Source organism: Blennius ocellaris (genome assembly GCF_963422515.1).
Source record: "Blennius ocellaris genome assembly, chromosome: 13".
In the NCBI taxonomy this organism is placed as follows: domain Eukaryota; kingdom Metazoa; phylum Chordata; class Actinopteri; order Blenniiformes; family Blenniidae; genus Blennius; species Blennius ocellaris.
Window position 1 is genome coordinate 2,866,133 of NC_137662.1, and position 16,735 is coordinate 2,882,867.

Below are 16,735 nucleotides of genomic sequence, written 5' to 3' on the forward strand. Positions count from 1 at the left end.
ATGCCCCCCGGACGCCTCCCGAGGGAGGTGTTTCGGGCATGTCCCTCCGGTAGGAGGCCTCGGGGCAGACCCAGGACACGCTGGAGGGACTATGTCTCTCTATGGCCTGGGAACGCCTTGGGGTGCCACCGGAGGAGCTGGAGGAAGTGTCTGGGGCGAGGGAAGTCTGGGCAACTCTGCTCAGACTGCTGCCTCCGCGACCCGGCCCCGGATAAAGCGGTAGCCAATGGATGGATGGATGGATGGATGTTGATTTTGGATGAATTAACCTCTGGGTCCAAACTTAACCACATCTCTCAACCAACATGTGTTGACTAACAGTAAGAGGAAGCAGCAGTAGTCCGTTTGAGAAGAATACTGATGGACTGAGCTCCTTGCAGGTCGATGTGGAGCACTTTGAGATTTGCCGAAGCACTGATACAAGATGAACAATTTCACTATTCTAGCTGTACACGGACGTATTTTTCCCCTCCAACTTCATCTTAAAGGCCATTGACAGCCATGCTGGGGTAATTAGCCCTGCCTGGGAACAAGCTGACATATACCTCCATTCCCGCGGCGCGAACACGCATCAGAATAGCATATCAATGTACGGATCTATGAACTCCGTCTTCAAGAGGCTACGCCGTCCGTCCTTTCTCTGTACAGGCTTGGACTTAGAGGTGTTGCTGGTCACACGGCGCAAACTCGCCTGAAGACACACAAACTGTCATATTTCAAATTAGTTGCAAACAAAAGGAAAAAAAAAGTAACTCATTATGCACATTTTTCAGAAGCCGCCTGTTAGCGCTGTGGACAATAATGTTTCGACACCTCCTCGTTCGTTGATGGACAGTAATTTGGCGGTGGCTGAAAACTGTCTGACCTTTACATAAAAGGAAAATGTCTAATGACCAGTGAACTTTGCTGCAACACAATTAGTAAAAATTGTGTGTGTGTGTGTTCCTTGTTACCTCTCATGAATGTTTGTGAATACACAATTTACACAGGTTTCATAGAGTCCTTCAGCTCTGTAACGCTGAGCGGTTGAGGAACATGTAAATTCAACAGTCAGAGCATTTATTTAAGACACAAACATTAGCTTTATTTTTTGTTTGTTTGTTGTTTTCTTTGACAGTTACTGCCAAACATGATGTGGCCATCTTTGAGACTGTTAAAGTGTCAAGACGGATGACGTGTGCTTGGAGCAGCTGAGCTCACAGAAAGGAGAATTAGTGAGGGAATAAAAGTGAGTTACTGCAAATTGGGCAGGGAAAAATAGATGTTTTAAAAAAAATAAAAAAATAAAGACCCACTGAGAACTAAATATAATTGTTATTATAATGCCAAGGCTTTCAGCGCGTCTTGAAAGAGCATTCAGATAACCGTGAAGAAGATGAATCGCTGCGTGTGCGACACTCATCTGGAAGACTTTAAAAGACAAGAACAAAAAAAAAAAAAAAAGGGTTTTAAGCCGCAACATGTTTGATGAAATTGTGTATTGTGGCCAGACGCAAAAGACGCAAACACAACTGCGATTAAACCTCCACGAGCTTTACTAAATATGGACAATGAATCATTCCCCAAAGAAAGCCGGCAGTTCACTCACTGATCCAGCGGGAGGATTGAGAACGACGGCGCTTAAAGGTAGAGTGGGGGGAGGGGGGAGGGCAGGAACGGGAAAAGAATGACAGGAGACCAAAAAAAAAAAAAAAAGGGGAGTCAGTGAAGAAGAACAAAGAGGGCAAGCAGGGTTTACAGCCGGTGTTTTTGAATTCCGTTGCAGCGTCGCGGCAGGTCACGGAGCAGCGCCGGGTGCTGAATATTTCATTGTTCCATAAAGCGCCGGCCAAGGACGAGGCCCGAAACCACGGCGGCTTCAACCCCACGTTTAGGGCAACGCCAGAACAAACAACAAGCCGTTTGCTGTAATAGAATCAGAGTCGGAACACCGAGATCAACTCCGGCTGTAGTTGAACATTTAGCCAATAAAAACTGGGCTTGGAGACGCAGAGAACAACAGTTTTCGCCTTTTTTTTTTTTTTTTGAAAAGCTGAATTGTTGTTTCTGGAGTCTGGCAGAACCTCCGGGAGTCGTGCGTTGGCTCCAACGTCGCAGCAATTACTGGATGTGACAACAATAATACAAAGGCCGTATTATCTCAAATCTGCTTCTTATTTATTTTTTATTTTTTTTAATATGATTTATATCAGGCGTCTTCAAAGTGTGGGAGGAATGTTGGTCACGTTATGAAACTTTGCTGTGAAAGTGTGTAGTGGACGAGAAAGAGCAGGACGTTTCTCCGGCTGGTTAAATGTTCAAATTGAAGTATCCGGCTTGTAATACTTAATTTTATGATTGTTATTTGTCCCAGTCCTACTTCAGTTGTAAAAACATATGTATTTTAGGGAACACTACACATATTACTTGAATCATTTCTTAAAAATTTTAATTGGAAATCATTGGAAATGGGACACCGGGAGCCACTGGTTTCGGGTTTATCTGCTGGGAATCATTGTTATGATTAAGAATTTACCCAACATACTGTTTTTACATCTGTAAGGTTTGGTCTTGACTCCGTTTTGGCCCCTGAAGGTCTTGGTCTCGTCTTGTATGTGTTGTATTTGGTCATATCTCGATAAAGTTGTATTAAATTAAAATAGTCTTGGCCCATTAAAGTCTTGGCCTTGATCTCGGGTTCGGTCATCTTGACAACACTGATCCAAAATATTCATGCTGGGCAATGAAAAGTACCCAATTATGACTTAAAACCCTTTGAGTCTGGTCTGCATGCTCTCTCTGTGTGGACGAATAGAGTTTCTCTGGTTTAATGTCATGTTGAAAACACAAACATGTGATCATGTAAAGAGTGTGTCTGTTGTTCTGGGAAACCCTTTTGGCCTTTGTTCGTCTGCCAAATGTCAAGTTGTCTTGCTTTATTGAGATTCTGGACATAAACATCAACGTTGTTCCAGAAATGTACTGAAGCCACGATCCCATCGGTGTCACAGTGTTTCAGTCGAATCTCTGTCCTCTTCAGCTCTTCTCTCTTCCTGCTGCTTCTTCCTCATGTTGCTCAACATTCTGCTGCCGGTTGTTTCTGGGTTGACCTCCACGCTGGTTTCACTGTGTCTCACATCCTCAGCATTAATCTCTCTAGAACCCTAATCCTAACCCTCGCAATTCCACAATTTGACACTTTTTTCCAAGTACCGTATTTTCCGCCCTATAAGGCACCTAAATACCTCAAATTTTCTCAAAAGCTTCCAGTGCGCCTTATAACCCGGTACGCCTTATATATGGAACAATTGCTCTACTGGAGACTGCTCTTTGACAGCTGAACAACCAGAAGCTTTTATTTTGACGTCTCTAACTTCACAACCGGATCTTCAGAGCGGACCACACAACACCTTCATCACTCATGGTTGCACACCAACGTTCTAACAAACCAAAATAAACTAGATGAAATAATGACTCCCTAAACTGGGGAACAAAAATACATAAACACAATCAACACAACACCAAGCCCAACAACAACCCACAATAACCTCCAACAACACAAAACGTGAATTCATCCAGAGCTCCTCAGTGCAGCCGATAGAAACTCCCATAATTCATTGCAGCTGTTTGTGGTGTTTTAAATGCAATTATTGGGGGTTCTATTTGGTTTGTGGTGTCGGTAATAATTGTGTTGTGTTGTGTTTTTGTTGCTTAGTTCATGTAGTTTAGTTTATTACCGGTAGTTGTAAGTTGTCAACCAGCAGTGAAGAAGGTTTTGTGTGTAGTGTCCTCCTGGCATAGGCTGCAGGTAGGACTATCAAAATAAAGCGTGTGCAGCTCTCTGGGTGTTAGAATCAGTGGAAAACGTAACCTAATGGCTTTGAGCTATAAAGGTTGCTACTGACTAGACCACTGGTCTATTCCATGTGCCTTATAATGCGGTGCGCCTTATATATGAACAAAGTTGTAAATTATGTCAATCAATGTAGGTGTGCCTTATAGTGTGGAAAATACAGTACTTTGCTTTGTTCTCGAAGCCCACATGGGAAGACCTGGTTCTGGATCTTCAACAACTAACATGGACCTTGTACTACTTCACTCACTGTATACGAGTCAGACACGTGGTTTTCATCCTCGTGTCCAGTGCTTTAATCCACCGATCTATCCACGTTGCTTTGTAGTTTTTATCGCTCTGCTCTTGTTTTATCTTATACTGTTAAATTTGTAGCTTTTCGCACAAGTGAAGGTATAATTTATGTAGTAAATCAATCTTCCTGGTCTTTAAATGTTGTAGCTGGCGTCACTTTAGTCAAAACGCTGGGATTTTCTACAAAACAGAGGTCCAAGACTCCCTTGAGCATATTTACGTCATAGAAAAAAATTAAAATAAACACCGTCAATGGGACTCAACTCTGTCCTTCACTGCCTCGCCAGCGAAGTTCCTAAAGCGAAACACAGTCTCAACAAGAAGGTCTGCCTTTTTATTCAGTGCTTTGTAAAACTGTATTTCATCCACTGATTAACACCTTTAGGACGCTTCCTAAAGGTGTTAAGGAAAGGTGCTAGGAGGCGTCCTAAAGAAGTTAGTGAAAGGTGTTAGGAGGCTTCCTAAAGTTAGTGAAAGGTGATCATGTTAGTGTGGCAGTCAGACACTTTCACTTAGTGATGTCATGAAAATGTGACGGCGGTACAAGTTAGTGACGTCTGCTGTGGCGGGAAAAGAACTACAAGTTTCTGAAAATGGACGATAAAAAGCACATTTGGGTTTTAGATGATTTAAAGTTGCTCAATACAGATTATTACTTTGGTAACTTACATGATCTGCTCCTTTTTCACTCATCCTGAGTTTCCATGAACGCTCCGATGAGCCGGCCCTTTAAATGTTGCCGCTGCAAGGAATTGTGGGGCAGCATGACCTGGTCTCCTTTGCTAAAGGAAGCATCAGTGTTTCCTAGGCTAAAGGAAGCATCAGTGGTTCCTATGCTAAAGGAGGCTCTAAAGGAAGCATCAGTGTGTCCTAGACTAAAGGAGGCTCTAAAGGAAGCATCAGTGTGTCCTAGGCTAAAGGAGGCTCTAAAGGAAGCATCAGTGTTTCCTAGGCTAAAGGAGGCTCTAAAGGAAGCATCAGTGTTTCCTAGGCTAAAGAAGGTTCTAAAGGAAGCATCAGTGTTTCCTAGGCTAAAGAAGGTTCTAAAGGAAGCATCAGTGTTTCATAGGCTAAAGGAGGCTCTAAAGGAAGCATCAGTGTTTCCTAGGCTAAAGGAAGCATCAGTGTTTCCTAGGCTAAAGAAGGCTCTAAAGGAAACATCAGTGGTTCCTAGGCTAAAAGAGGTTCTCAAGGAAGCATCAGTGTTTCCTAGGCTAAAGGAGGCTCTAAAGGAAGCATCAGTGTTTCCTAGGCTAAAGGAAGCTCTAAAGGAAGCATCAGTGTTTCCTATGCTAAAGGAGACTCTAAAGGAAGCATCAGTGTTTCCTAGGCTAAAGGAAGCATCAGTGTTTCCTAGGCTAAAGGAAGCATCAGTGTTTCCTAGGCTAAAGGAAGCATCAGTGTTTCCTAGGCTAAAGGAAGCATCAGTGTTTCCTAGGCTAAAGGAAGCATCAGTGGTTCCTAGGCTAAAGCAACTGACACCCAAAACACAAGAAAAGTAAATAAACGGAGTTGAGGTATAGTTGTATTTCTCCTATAGTGATCATTGTTTTAAACAAAACCAAACCCAAGTAGAAGATGTAATTCTCCTGCATGTCGCTGCTCCAGGTCGGAGGCTTCAAACTGTGACGTTGGTTTCCTCTCGCCCCGGGGCGACTCAATAAGTGACATTGGCACGAGAACAAAATCAAACTGAAATGAAATGTATCTGTCCGTGTGCCCAAAGTCATGAATAAATCTACCCGTTGCTGTAGAGCTCACGTCGTCCAAAAACACATCGATGAACCACCCCGTTAAAAAATGGAACTGTAGATTTAAAAACTGATGTTAAAAGATTTATGGTTTTGGGCCCCGGGGGGGGGGGGGGGGGGGGGGGACACTGTCGGGAAACACTGTAAGCCATTAAAAGATGGACTAATATGCTGTTAGAGTGGTCAGACACAGACACACACACACACACACATACACCCACGCACGCACAAAGGTTGATTGAGTAAAGAAAGCTGAGAAAAAGGTGAGCTGCCCTTCATAAGAGGAGACGTGAAGCTTTGGAGGGGATAAAAGAAAAAGAGAAAGTGTGATTAAAGGAGCAGAGTGCGATCAGAGAGGAGCTGCGTCTCCTCAAGAGGACTCCGTGACTTTACAAAGCTCGGCGGCGGCGCCCAGCCGACGGCCACAAAGGAACGAGTTGAGGGCCACCGTAAGCCTATTTCAGCACAAGGAGATTTATTGTGATAAATGCGATGTCACAAATGGCCTGGGGCTTTCTTTGGAGCTCAAAACACACACACACACACTTCTATCACACATTTTAATCAACGTTTCTTCTCGCCGTGTTCATATTTTCAAATATTAAACCAAAAATTGGCCGCCGCCCCGCCTCCCACCTCCCGGAGGACGTCACGGATCGGCTTCAGCTCCCGGTAATGAGAGCTGATCAGAATTCAGGGGGAGTCGTGGAGCGACGGCAGCCGAGGACAATATCGGAACCAGCCTCGCTCTCATATTCAACCACCTGATGTGACCCTGTGTCAACGGCGGGCTCACGTCTAATCAAAGTAATTCTCCACAGAGCCCGACGCAGCAGAGGCCAAAACAAAGAGCCATCATGTTTCAATGAAGGCGTCTCATGCTGCTGTACTCGTCCTGATCACTGCTCTTTTTCACGCCGGCGTCGAAACTCAGTTCAAGGTTGTTTTGTTTTGCGTTCTCCCCTTCTTTTTTGGTGTTTTTTGCATAGGTAGATGACTCAAGTTTGAATTAGTTAGACTGTGTTCTCGACGTGATTCCTCTCAATTGTGTCAACTCACTTGTTAAAAGTGAAACATCAACAGGATAAACTGGATGTTTGAACCTGAGGAGACACTAGCGTTTGTAATTCTTCATTCAAGTGAATAAACATGATGTCAAAATTGCCAAAATCCTCTAAAAACCAATTTCCAATCCAATCCAATCCACTTTTATTTGTGTAGCACATTTTACCAACAAAGCGTTTCCAAAGTGCTGCACATGAGACGGCACAAAAAACTAAACTAAACAGTCCAACACGAAACAAGTATAAAACCATAAAATAAAAATAAAAACAGATTAAAAACTACAAATAAGAATAAAACAATTTAAAAGAATAAATGGAAATATAAAAACGCTTAAAAAGCAATAAAATAAATAAAGGACACAGGGGACCACACGACTCACGCGGCGTTAAAAGCCTGAGAATAAAAGTGGGTTTAAAGACGCCATTTAAAACAGTCCACAGTGGGGGGGCTGTTCGGACGTGGAGGGGTGGGGGGGGTGGCAGAGCGTTCCACAGCGTAGGGCCATCAGCTATTGACGTGGAGACGAGCGCCCTCTAGTGGCCTCAGAAGTTATGATGGCAGCAATGTGGTGAGGCATTACGTCATAAACAAAGATGGAGAAAGGCCACGTTGTGACTGAGGGATGTTGCTATGAAGGAGCAGCTAGAATCCTGGACTTCTTGGTGTGTGTGTGTGTGTGTAACTACTGCAGCGACTGGAGGCAGATTACAATACGTCAAAGTAATGAGAGTAGTTTTGGTGCATCAACAAAAACGGAAGAACGGCCCAGCTACTGTCACATTGTTTTATGAGCCGATCACAAATGTGAGGCACCGTAGCTGTTGTCCAAACAGGAAGTGACTGTATTAACGACGTACAAATGTGGGGATAAAAAAGCAAAAGCCATAAGAAATTGAAAGAAAGAAGAAATTGAAGGCAAGAGGAAAAAAGTTACAAATGGTGGAAAGAAAGAAGCAAAACTGCTTTAAAAATAAATAAAATGGCTAAAATGTTTCGCATGTCTTTCCTTCCTGTGGCCATAAGACTCTAACTAAATAGGGTTTGCTGTGCTTTTATTAGTCATCATTAGGCCTTGTATGAATGAGTTAACATTACTTATTTAATTCTTATCCTGTCTTATTTGATATTTATCTTATCTTGTCCTATTTCAACTTTCTTTCGATTTATTCTGTGTGGAGCAAAAGGTATTCCCCCTCGGGTTAATGAAGTATTATTATTATTGCATTCTAAAATGTCAAAATTGTTCGTAAAATCAACTGAAAATGTAATGACATGTTTGCCATCCATCCATCCATCCATCCATCCATCCATCCATCCATCCATCCATCCATCCATCCATCCATCCATCCAATTTGTGTTATATAGTTTTAAATTTAAAGGATAAACATGTTTTTTGTGTCTCCAGGAAATTTAGATTTAGTAGAAAATAACAAAACCGCAGCTGTTTTGGTCATAAAGTCAAATATAAAACTGGAAACTTCACTTTATGAGGTGAAACGAATGTGGAAAACATAAGTAAATGCAACAGTGAACTGTTTTTTTTGTTGTTGTTTTAATCTATATAATCTATATTTTCTCCACAGTGAGATTGTATGGGGTCGTGATACAATCTGATACTTGCAGCAATAAAAACGCTGAGGGTAAATATCCACATGGGTCTCCGTCTGATTCAGTTTCTTATCGGGAAGAAAAGATTGTGAAGCATGAATGAGCAAAGGGAGGCACTCAGGAATGGAGGCTAGCATACTGGACATGAGGCGCATTTCTTAAAGAAGACAATCTCACATCTTTACATTTGTGGTTTACAAACCAACAGGAGACATTATGAGAGCAGATTTGTTGTGGCGGAAGGTTGTCAAAGTCAAAGTGAGGCTCATATATATATATATATATATTTTTTTTTAAATAGAATAACAACAAGAATATTCCAGATGTTTTGTGTGCCTGTTGCTCACTACTGACTACTATTTTGAGTTTTTCCCATCCCATCTGCTACGACTGGCAAAGTTTTCTCTGTTTATTTGCACAAATGGTTTGCAGAGTCATTAACAAAGTCAAAACACGCTGTCATCATGTTTTTCACACATTTTGATGTGTTGTTTTTAAGACGTGCTCCCAATGGTGCAGGACGAGTGAAGTGCAGAATATCCTGCGAAAGAAAAAGATTAAAAAAAATATATATTTTATGGGAAATGTCAGGTGAAATGTTGTCTGTGCCTGCTGGCCGCTGCCGATAATAAAAAGTATAATTTTCACCAAAATCACAATCGTTTTGACTGGAAATTGTGTTTGCGGTTTTTGGCCATTTTTGCAGAAATGGTTCCTGGAATTATTACCAAACGTCGCAGAACACTATTCCCAAGGTTTTGGGCAAATTGTGATGATATTTTTGCGTCCGTGCTCCCAATGGTGCAGGACGAGCTTGGTAAACGGTTCCGTTTTCTGAGGTTTTTACAGAAACAGTTTGACATTGTGTTACCAAAATCATGACACACTGAGGATAGAAATATTTGTGTACCATCTCTTAAAGCGACAGGCACCCAGATTAATGTCACGGCGTGTGGAGTGTCCTGAACCCAGAAGCAGACCTCAAGCAGAAAGTTGTTTGCAAGCATTAGGTTTATTGAGCAAACGGGGAAAGGGGAGCTGGAACGGTGACGGGACCCGGGGAACCTCTTGGAACCGGGACGGGACCCGGACGAATCTCCAGGGGGGCCTCTTGGAACCGGGACGGGACCGGGACGGGGAACTCTTGGAACCGGGGCGGGACCCGGACGGGGAACTTCTTGGGACGGAACCGGGACGGGACCCGGACGGGGAACTTCTTGGGACGGAACCGGGACGGGACCCGGACGGGGAACTTCTTGGGACGGAACCGGGACGGGACCCGGACGGGGAACTTCTTGGGACGGAACCGGGACGGGACCCGGACGGGGGAACTTCTTGGGACGGAACCGGGACGGGACCCGGACGGGGGAACTTCTTGGAGCCGGCGTCGGGACCCGGACGGGGGAACTTCTTGGAGCCGGCGTCGGGACCCGGACGGGGGAACTTCTTGGAGCCGGCGTCGGAACAGGAACGGGAACAGGAACCACCCCGGGGAGGACAACACCGACGCACCTCCACACGGAGTGAAGACTAGCAATCCTCTGGCCCCGGACCCTCCTCACTGCAGGGCTTAAGACTGCTTGACAATCAATTAGCTGATTGCCTGCAGGAGTGCCAGAGAGGATCCGGTGCTGGAGCGAGGTGTGTGACTCCTGACAGTTAATCACTCAATAAGAGTAGATCACCCACAATGTTTGCTAAATATATACAATGCACAATATACAATACTAATTAAAACAAATAATCAACAAATGACAATAGATTAATCCAAAAATGTGCAATATATAGGGTGCATATGTGTAATATACACAGTAAAAATACGACGGGCCTCTGAATCGTTTGTCCATGCATGTGGAAAAATGCACAACGTATTGAAATCACTTCATTCCTGTATCGTCAATGTACAGAATCTCAAAACGTGACCCGATGGCAACAGAGCCGCCACACGAGGCTGCGTGAACAGACTGTTAAAGATCCTGAACGCCACTCCGCACACACAACAGTGTTGACAAACGCGTCCATCTGCGTCTCAATTAAAAATATAAACACTTTTTACTTCCGCCTGAAGTCATTTTGAAGTCTTGCCAGGGTTTTGGTGATTTCTTGCCAGACGTTTAATGCTGCTTGCCCACTATTAATGACGCATCCTAAAAGGTGTGACGTCCTTCTTCTCCACAACAAGAGCCCGTCTGGTTTTGGGTTTTTTTTTTCAGCAGCACATACATCCACAAATTTTGGACGGGTGTCAGAATTGACGACCCGTACAACCTTTGTGGACACAGAATTGATCTACTGGCCTTTGGGGGGGGGGGGGGGGGGGGGGGGGGGGCTCGTCTCACTTCATAAATTCATCAACTTTTATCGGTATAATTCAGCTGATCTTTCAGGAGAAAGTAAGACACTTAACTTCCAGCTCAGCGCCTGAGGGTCCATCGAAGAGGAAAAAAAAAAAAAACCCCAGCATAACATTAAAGACCATTAAAAGTAGTGATCGACTGAAATAAAGCGCCGGCGAGGAATCCAAGGTCACGCGTCGTTTCTCGCCGATCGGCGTGGACGGTAAACATGTGGAAAAGCCTTTCGGCGCGAGCGGCGCCGCCCTCCGTGTGACTCCCGTCAGGAGCACAGGTTATGTCGAGGTCGGCAAAAAAAAAAAAAAGGAAAAAAAAGACGTGGTCAAAGTTTAAGTTGAGGGTTTGGATGCTTGTGTAACGAGTTCCATCCCTCAGCAGGTCTGAGCACCCACGTGAACAAAGTCAAGACTTAAGTTGTTTTTTTTTTAATATTGTATTTTCATAGTTTTAAACTACCACTGCAGGTGAAACCATAGATATTTTTTCAAGATTTCACATTAAATCTCTTAAGATTTGAACCAAGATCCCCACAAGTTTAAGACTAATGATGATCAGATATTTAAATTTTTTTTAAAAGATTTTCTTTCCCTCTACTTATTGCTTTGATGAGAAGCTTCTTTATCAGGCCAAGGCTCCGTCTACACAATTTCAATTGAAAATTAATCACTTGTACATTTTGGTTTTATGAAAGTTCCATGTTTGCGCAGCAGAAGTGTTGAGAACGATGCACTGTGATTTCCGGACTGTTGAGCCCCAGAATATAAGCCACACCCACCAAATCTAAAAAGGAATGTGTTGTAAAGAAACTACACATAAATACAGAGAACAATGAGCTCTAAACATTAACAATGGGCATTCTAGTGGACAGACCACCAAGCTGGATTGTTATTACGGTGACTATCAAAATAAAAGCGCCAGGAGAATGTAGGCAGGGAGTCATGACGCTCTGGAGGAAACGTTGTTCTGATTGTCTAAATACTGAGAAGAAGTAGTTCCTATGGCCGTGGTGCGCAGTCGCAGGAGTAGCATTTTTGTCTCCCCTGATTCCATGGAGACAAATCCATTTCAAAAAGTTCCACCTCCGTCACTGTTTTCAGGATGTTGCGTTTTCGGTGGCTCCAAGCTACGTTGTCATGGGAACAAACAACCGCAATGCTACCAAGGTTTTGTCATTTTCACTGGAAAACATTGCGTGTAAATAAGAAATTGAAATACAAAACAAAAGAATTAACAAAATATGGATCGGCAATGTTGTAAAAAATACAAAAACAAAAACAACCTTTTATTGCGAAAAAATCCACCACATTTACAACCAATAATAAAAGCATCATGTCTAACTCCTCGACTTGACTGTTTTTCTTCTTTATATGAAAGAAACAAAACAAGCCGATAACAACCAGCAGCTATAAAGTTGAACTCTCCAATAATGTTTTCCCAGCCAGGACCAAACCAGAGGAGCAAAAACTGAGGAAATAGAGGCTGAGAGCAGGATTATGATCCGTGTAACAGACGACTGTGTCCAACATGTGATCTGCGGCACCTCGTAGTCAATCCAGATGAAAAGGTGACACGGCAGGTTAAACAAAGAGAAAAGCCGTTTCCTCCACCGGCTTCTGTCGCCGTGCATGGCAGGTGAAACATGATAGGCTTCTTGTTGCAGGACTATTTTTGTTTTGTTTTTTTGGGGGTTGGTCTCTATGGTGCCATGCAGGATAATAACGTGAGACATTCATCAATCATTCAAAATGCCCCCCCCCAAAAGAAAGTTAATTCGCTTCACTCTCTCACCTTCAAAAGTACCCCGACATTCAAACCCTCCACAAGTGGGGACATTGAAAGTCAAACCCCATCGTTTGTCACCGTGATTTGCATGGTTTGCGTGTCGGGTGCGCTGGCTAAATATATATATATATATAAATATCTCTTTTAATCTGAAGGCTGAATGATTCCGGGCCGCCATGAGCGTTCAATCAGCAGTACTCACAGCTGACACTGGTCTCCTTTGACGCCCTTGGTGGTGCAGAAGCACTTCCCGCTGTTGACGTGGCACACGTTGGCGTGGCTGTTGCACTTGCACGCTGCGAAGAGGAACAAACGTACGACATGTTAGAACACGGTCACCGTGTGATTTAGCCCCACCACAGAACAACGGGCTATTTATTTAAACACAATTGTAGCCGTTCGGCCAACTTGTTCAGAGAGAAAACATCAAAGGGTTGCAAAGACGTCCCAGAAATATCAAGTAATTACATGAAACTATACGCGATCAAAACTGTGTTTCACACATGTTGATCTTTTTTCATCGGTGTAAAAACTATGTTGTGAATTAACTCTAAATGGTCTCCTTTTTCTTTCCTCTCATCCTTCGTGCAATGTGCCACTGTTTGTTATTTAAAGTGGAACATATCAATCTTGAGTTTTTTGTGGGGCTTTTGTGTTAAACAGATTAAAAATGAGAAGTTGGCTATCTTCACTCTTGTGAGACTCTACGTGTGTGTGTGTGTGTGTGTGTGTGTGTGTGTGTGTGTGTGTGTGTGTGTGTGTGTGTGTGTGTGTGTGTGTGTGTGTGTGTGTGTGTGTGTCAGAAAGCCACAGATACCTGCTTTTACTTGAGTTTTTTCTTGTTGTGAGGTTCATTCAAATTGTTACATAACTATATTTACTCTTGCTGTCCTGTGTCACTGAGGCTGACTGATAACTGATAACTGTTAACTAGATTAACTACAATGTTAATCTAGTTGGTTTTAGCGTGGAACTGTAACCAAACATAACTATCCTGACTCTTATTGGACTGTTCGCGAGTCACTGAAAGCGAGACAAAACCACCCAGAGAGAGGCGTAAGGAGGCAAAGCCACCCAGAGAGGGACGTAAGGAGGCAAAGCCACCCAGAGAGAGACGTAAGGAGGCAAAGCCACCCAGAGAGAGACGTAAGGAGGCAAAGCCACCCAGAGAGAGACGTAAGGAGGAAAAGCCACCCAGAGAGAGACGTAAGGAGGCAAAGCCACCCAGAGAGGGACGTAAGGAGGCAAAGATACCCAGAGAGGGACGTAAGGAGGCAAAGCCACCCAGAGAGAGACGTAAGGAGGAAAAGCCACCCAGAGAGGGACGTAAGGAGGCAAGGCCACCCAGAGCGCAGTCCCGCTACAAAGAGTGGTAAAATGTAGGGTTGTGAACGAGCAGCGACGTAACGTCATTACAACAATAATGGATGAAGAACATAGAATAGCGGCTGCAGGTCATGACAGCGGCTCAACTGGTGTCTGAAGCTGGGAGCTTCCTGTACCTTTCACAGTAAAACTGCTGCACTGCGGAGCGCCGACAGTTCCGGAAGGTTCATTACAGACTTGTTGAGAGTGACGGAACATTCTAGTGAATTACACAACAACTACAGGACATTAAAGACACACCATCACACTCATGGTTCTAACAATCCACATCTCCCACATTTATCTTCCATTTTAATAATGTGGAGCAATAAAGGAGCTGAGAGCTGCAATGCATTATGGGAGTTTATGTGTGTCGTGTTTTAAATGTAGTTATTGAGGGTTATGTTAGGTTTGTAGTGTCGGTAATAATTGTGTTGTGTTGTGTTTTTGTTGCTTAGTTCATGTAGTTTAGTTTATTAGTTGTAAGTTGTCAACCAGCAGTGAAGAAGGTTTTGTGTGTCGTGTCGTCCTGGCATGGTCTTCCTGTGGTACTGTCAAAATACTGGACCAAATGGCTCTTTGAGCATTAAAGGTTGCCGACCCCTGATCTAGGAACACATTTCAGTCATCTTGATGCCATTATGTACGACTATCTGAAACTAGCGGTGAACTACCGTGACTCTTGTTTGCCTTTGTAGAGTTTTTAGTTGTTTGAGTTTTTATTTTGGCTCGGAAAAAAGAATTGCATGGAGTAAGATGTCTTTATTCCAGCACACAGCAATGTGGCTGAAGTGAATGAAATGTCAGATTATTCACTAGATTATAGCAGACCCCACAGACTGACAACACCTGAGTAAAGACGTTGGGGTCTGACATAAACATTCAGTCATTTGTGGTTCGCAAAGTGGAAAAAACTACTGTGAAATCCACCTCGAGTCAAATGCTCCTGAATTAAACCTCTTTTTTTTTTTTTATTAAAAAAAAAAAAAAAAAAGCTCCATGAGCTTTAATTTGAGATGTTTCTGCTTTAGTGACAAAGTCTAAAGATAACCTGGCCGGAAGCTTCTCCCAAATAACTTCCACTGATCATCACTGATCCTCTCACACACACACACACACACACACACACACACACACACACACACACACACACACACACACACACACACACACACACACACACACACACACACACACACACACACACACACACACACACACACACACACACACACACACTCATTAGCCCTTCAGCATTGAGGGTAAGGTTCTTCCAGGTGAGGAAACGTGAGCTGAGGGAGAAATGAACAGGATACATACTGAGAGGGACGACGGGAAGGAAAAGAACGAGGAAAGGAAGAATTTGCGCTTCATGTTTTTGGGGGTAAAACATCCTGTGGCTCTAGATTGATCTCCACCCAACAGGTGGGAGCCTCTCCATACGACACATTTCCTGTTTCCTGTCCTCGTGTGAGACGAAATGTGATGCAGCCGAATCTAATAAACCTCCTTAATAATGCAACGCAATGTCTTTTTTTATTCCTATATAAAACTAATTGCTCGGACAGTGATGATATCCAGACAAAGAGGTTTTATTTGACCGTCCCTCTGTCTTACTCGAAGTATACGAGTGTGTGTCTTATCGCCTCGCTCCAGCTGAACTGACTGTGTTGGTATTCTTTCCACTTGGCTCACAGACGGGTTCCACAGTGAAACAGTGGCGAACCAGGTCAAGGGAGCGCCGGAGACGGAAAATAAGGGGAAAACAGCCTCCTCTCTGATCTGACCACTTACGAAGACCAAAACAACAAGCCAACAACAACAAGGGAGCACACCCTTAAACGTTGGCTTTAAATATTTAGATTCCCGAGCAAAGCGGGGGCGGGAGGGGAAAACAGGGCTCTCGCTCAGCGGGGCGCTTAAATGTCATCGCCATGAAAGTGGAATTGATGTTCTCCAACTTGAAATGCAGAAACGCGAAAAGGTGACGACGAGAGCAAAAATACACCCAATCTATTACTTGAAATGAGTTTGACCCGCCACTGAAAAAACAACAAAAAAAAAACAAAACCTGAAAGCCTTTTCAGAGATGCAACAGCAGAACTGTGCGGCTCGGGGAGATAACAGGGCGAGGAACAAACAAAAAGTGGCTTTTAGACGGCAGATAAAAGACAAATCGCAGGTGTGTGTGTGTGTGTGTGTGTGTGTGTGTGTGTGTGTGTGTGTGTGTGTGTGTGTGTGTGTGCGCCCGGGTCGCCCCGCTGCTGCTCACACAGTATTGATTGAGGTAAAAGGACACGGCCGATACAAACACGCACATTCATCGACACACATCTGCCAATGACACTTGAAGAAAAGAAGGTCTGGGAGAGAGAAAAAGAAAAAAAAAAACAACAACAACAACCAAAACCAAAACACCAAAAACAAAAGGGCAGTTTTGATTTCTATCTGAGTTCTGCATGAAATACAAGAACCATTGCAGAAAAGTAACCACATGTTGAATTATAAATACAGATTCTCTCACTTGGGTGCGGCAACGTTTTAAGAGTAAGTTGGAGTCTGTAGCTGAAGATTTGGCGACGTGATGTGGCGTGGAAAAAGTGTGGTTTTTTTCTGTTTTTTCTTGGCTCCCATGTTAAGCGGATGTAAAAATCATCGCCGTTTTTTACGTGTTGTTCGGAAAC

At 43.6% G+C, this 16,735-nt stretch overlaps 1 protein-coding gene across 1 annotated transcript in view; it reads right to left on the reverse strand.

Annotated features, from left to right (window-relative positions):
• Positions 1–16,735, reverse strand: part of LOC308138288 (attractin-like protein 1) — a gene marked incomplete at its 5' end in the record, with an annotated part of 332,365 nt that overhangs the window by 191,270 nt on the left and 124,360 nt on the right. The window contains one exon of the mRNA XM_080507370.1: positions 12,889–12,982. Coding sequence (XP_080363496.1) covers positions 12,889–12,982 — 94 coding nt within the window. The remainder of the gene's footprint in view (positions 1–12,888; positions 12,983–16,735) is intronic.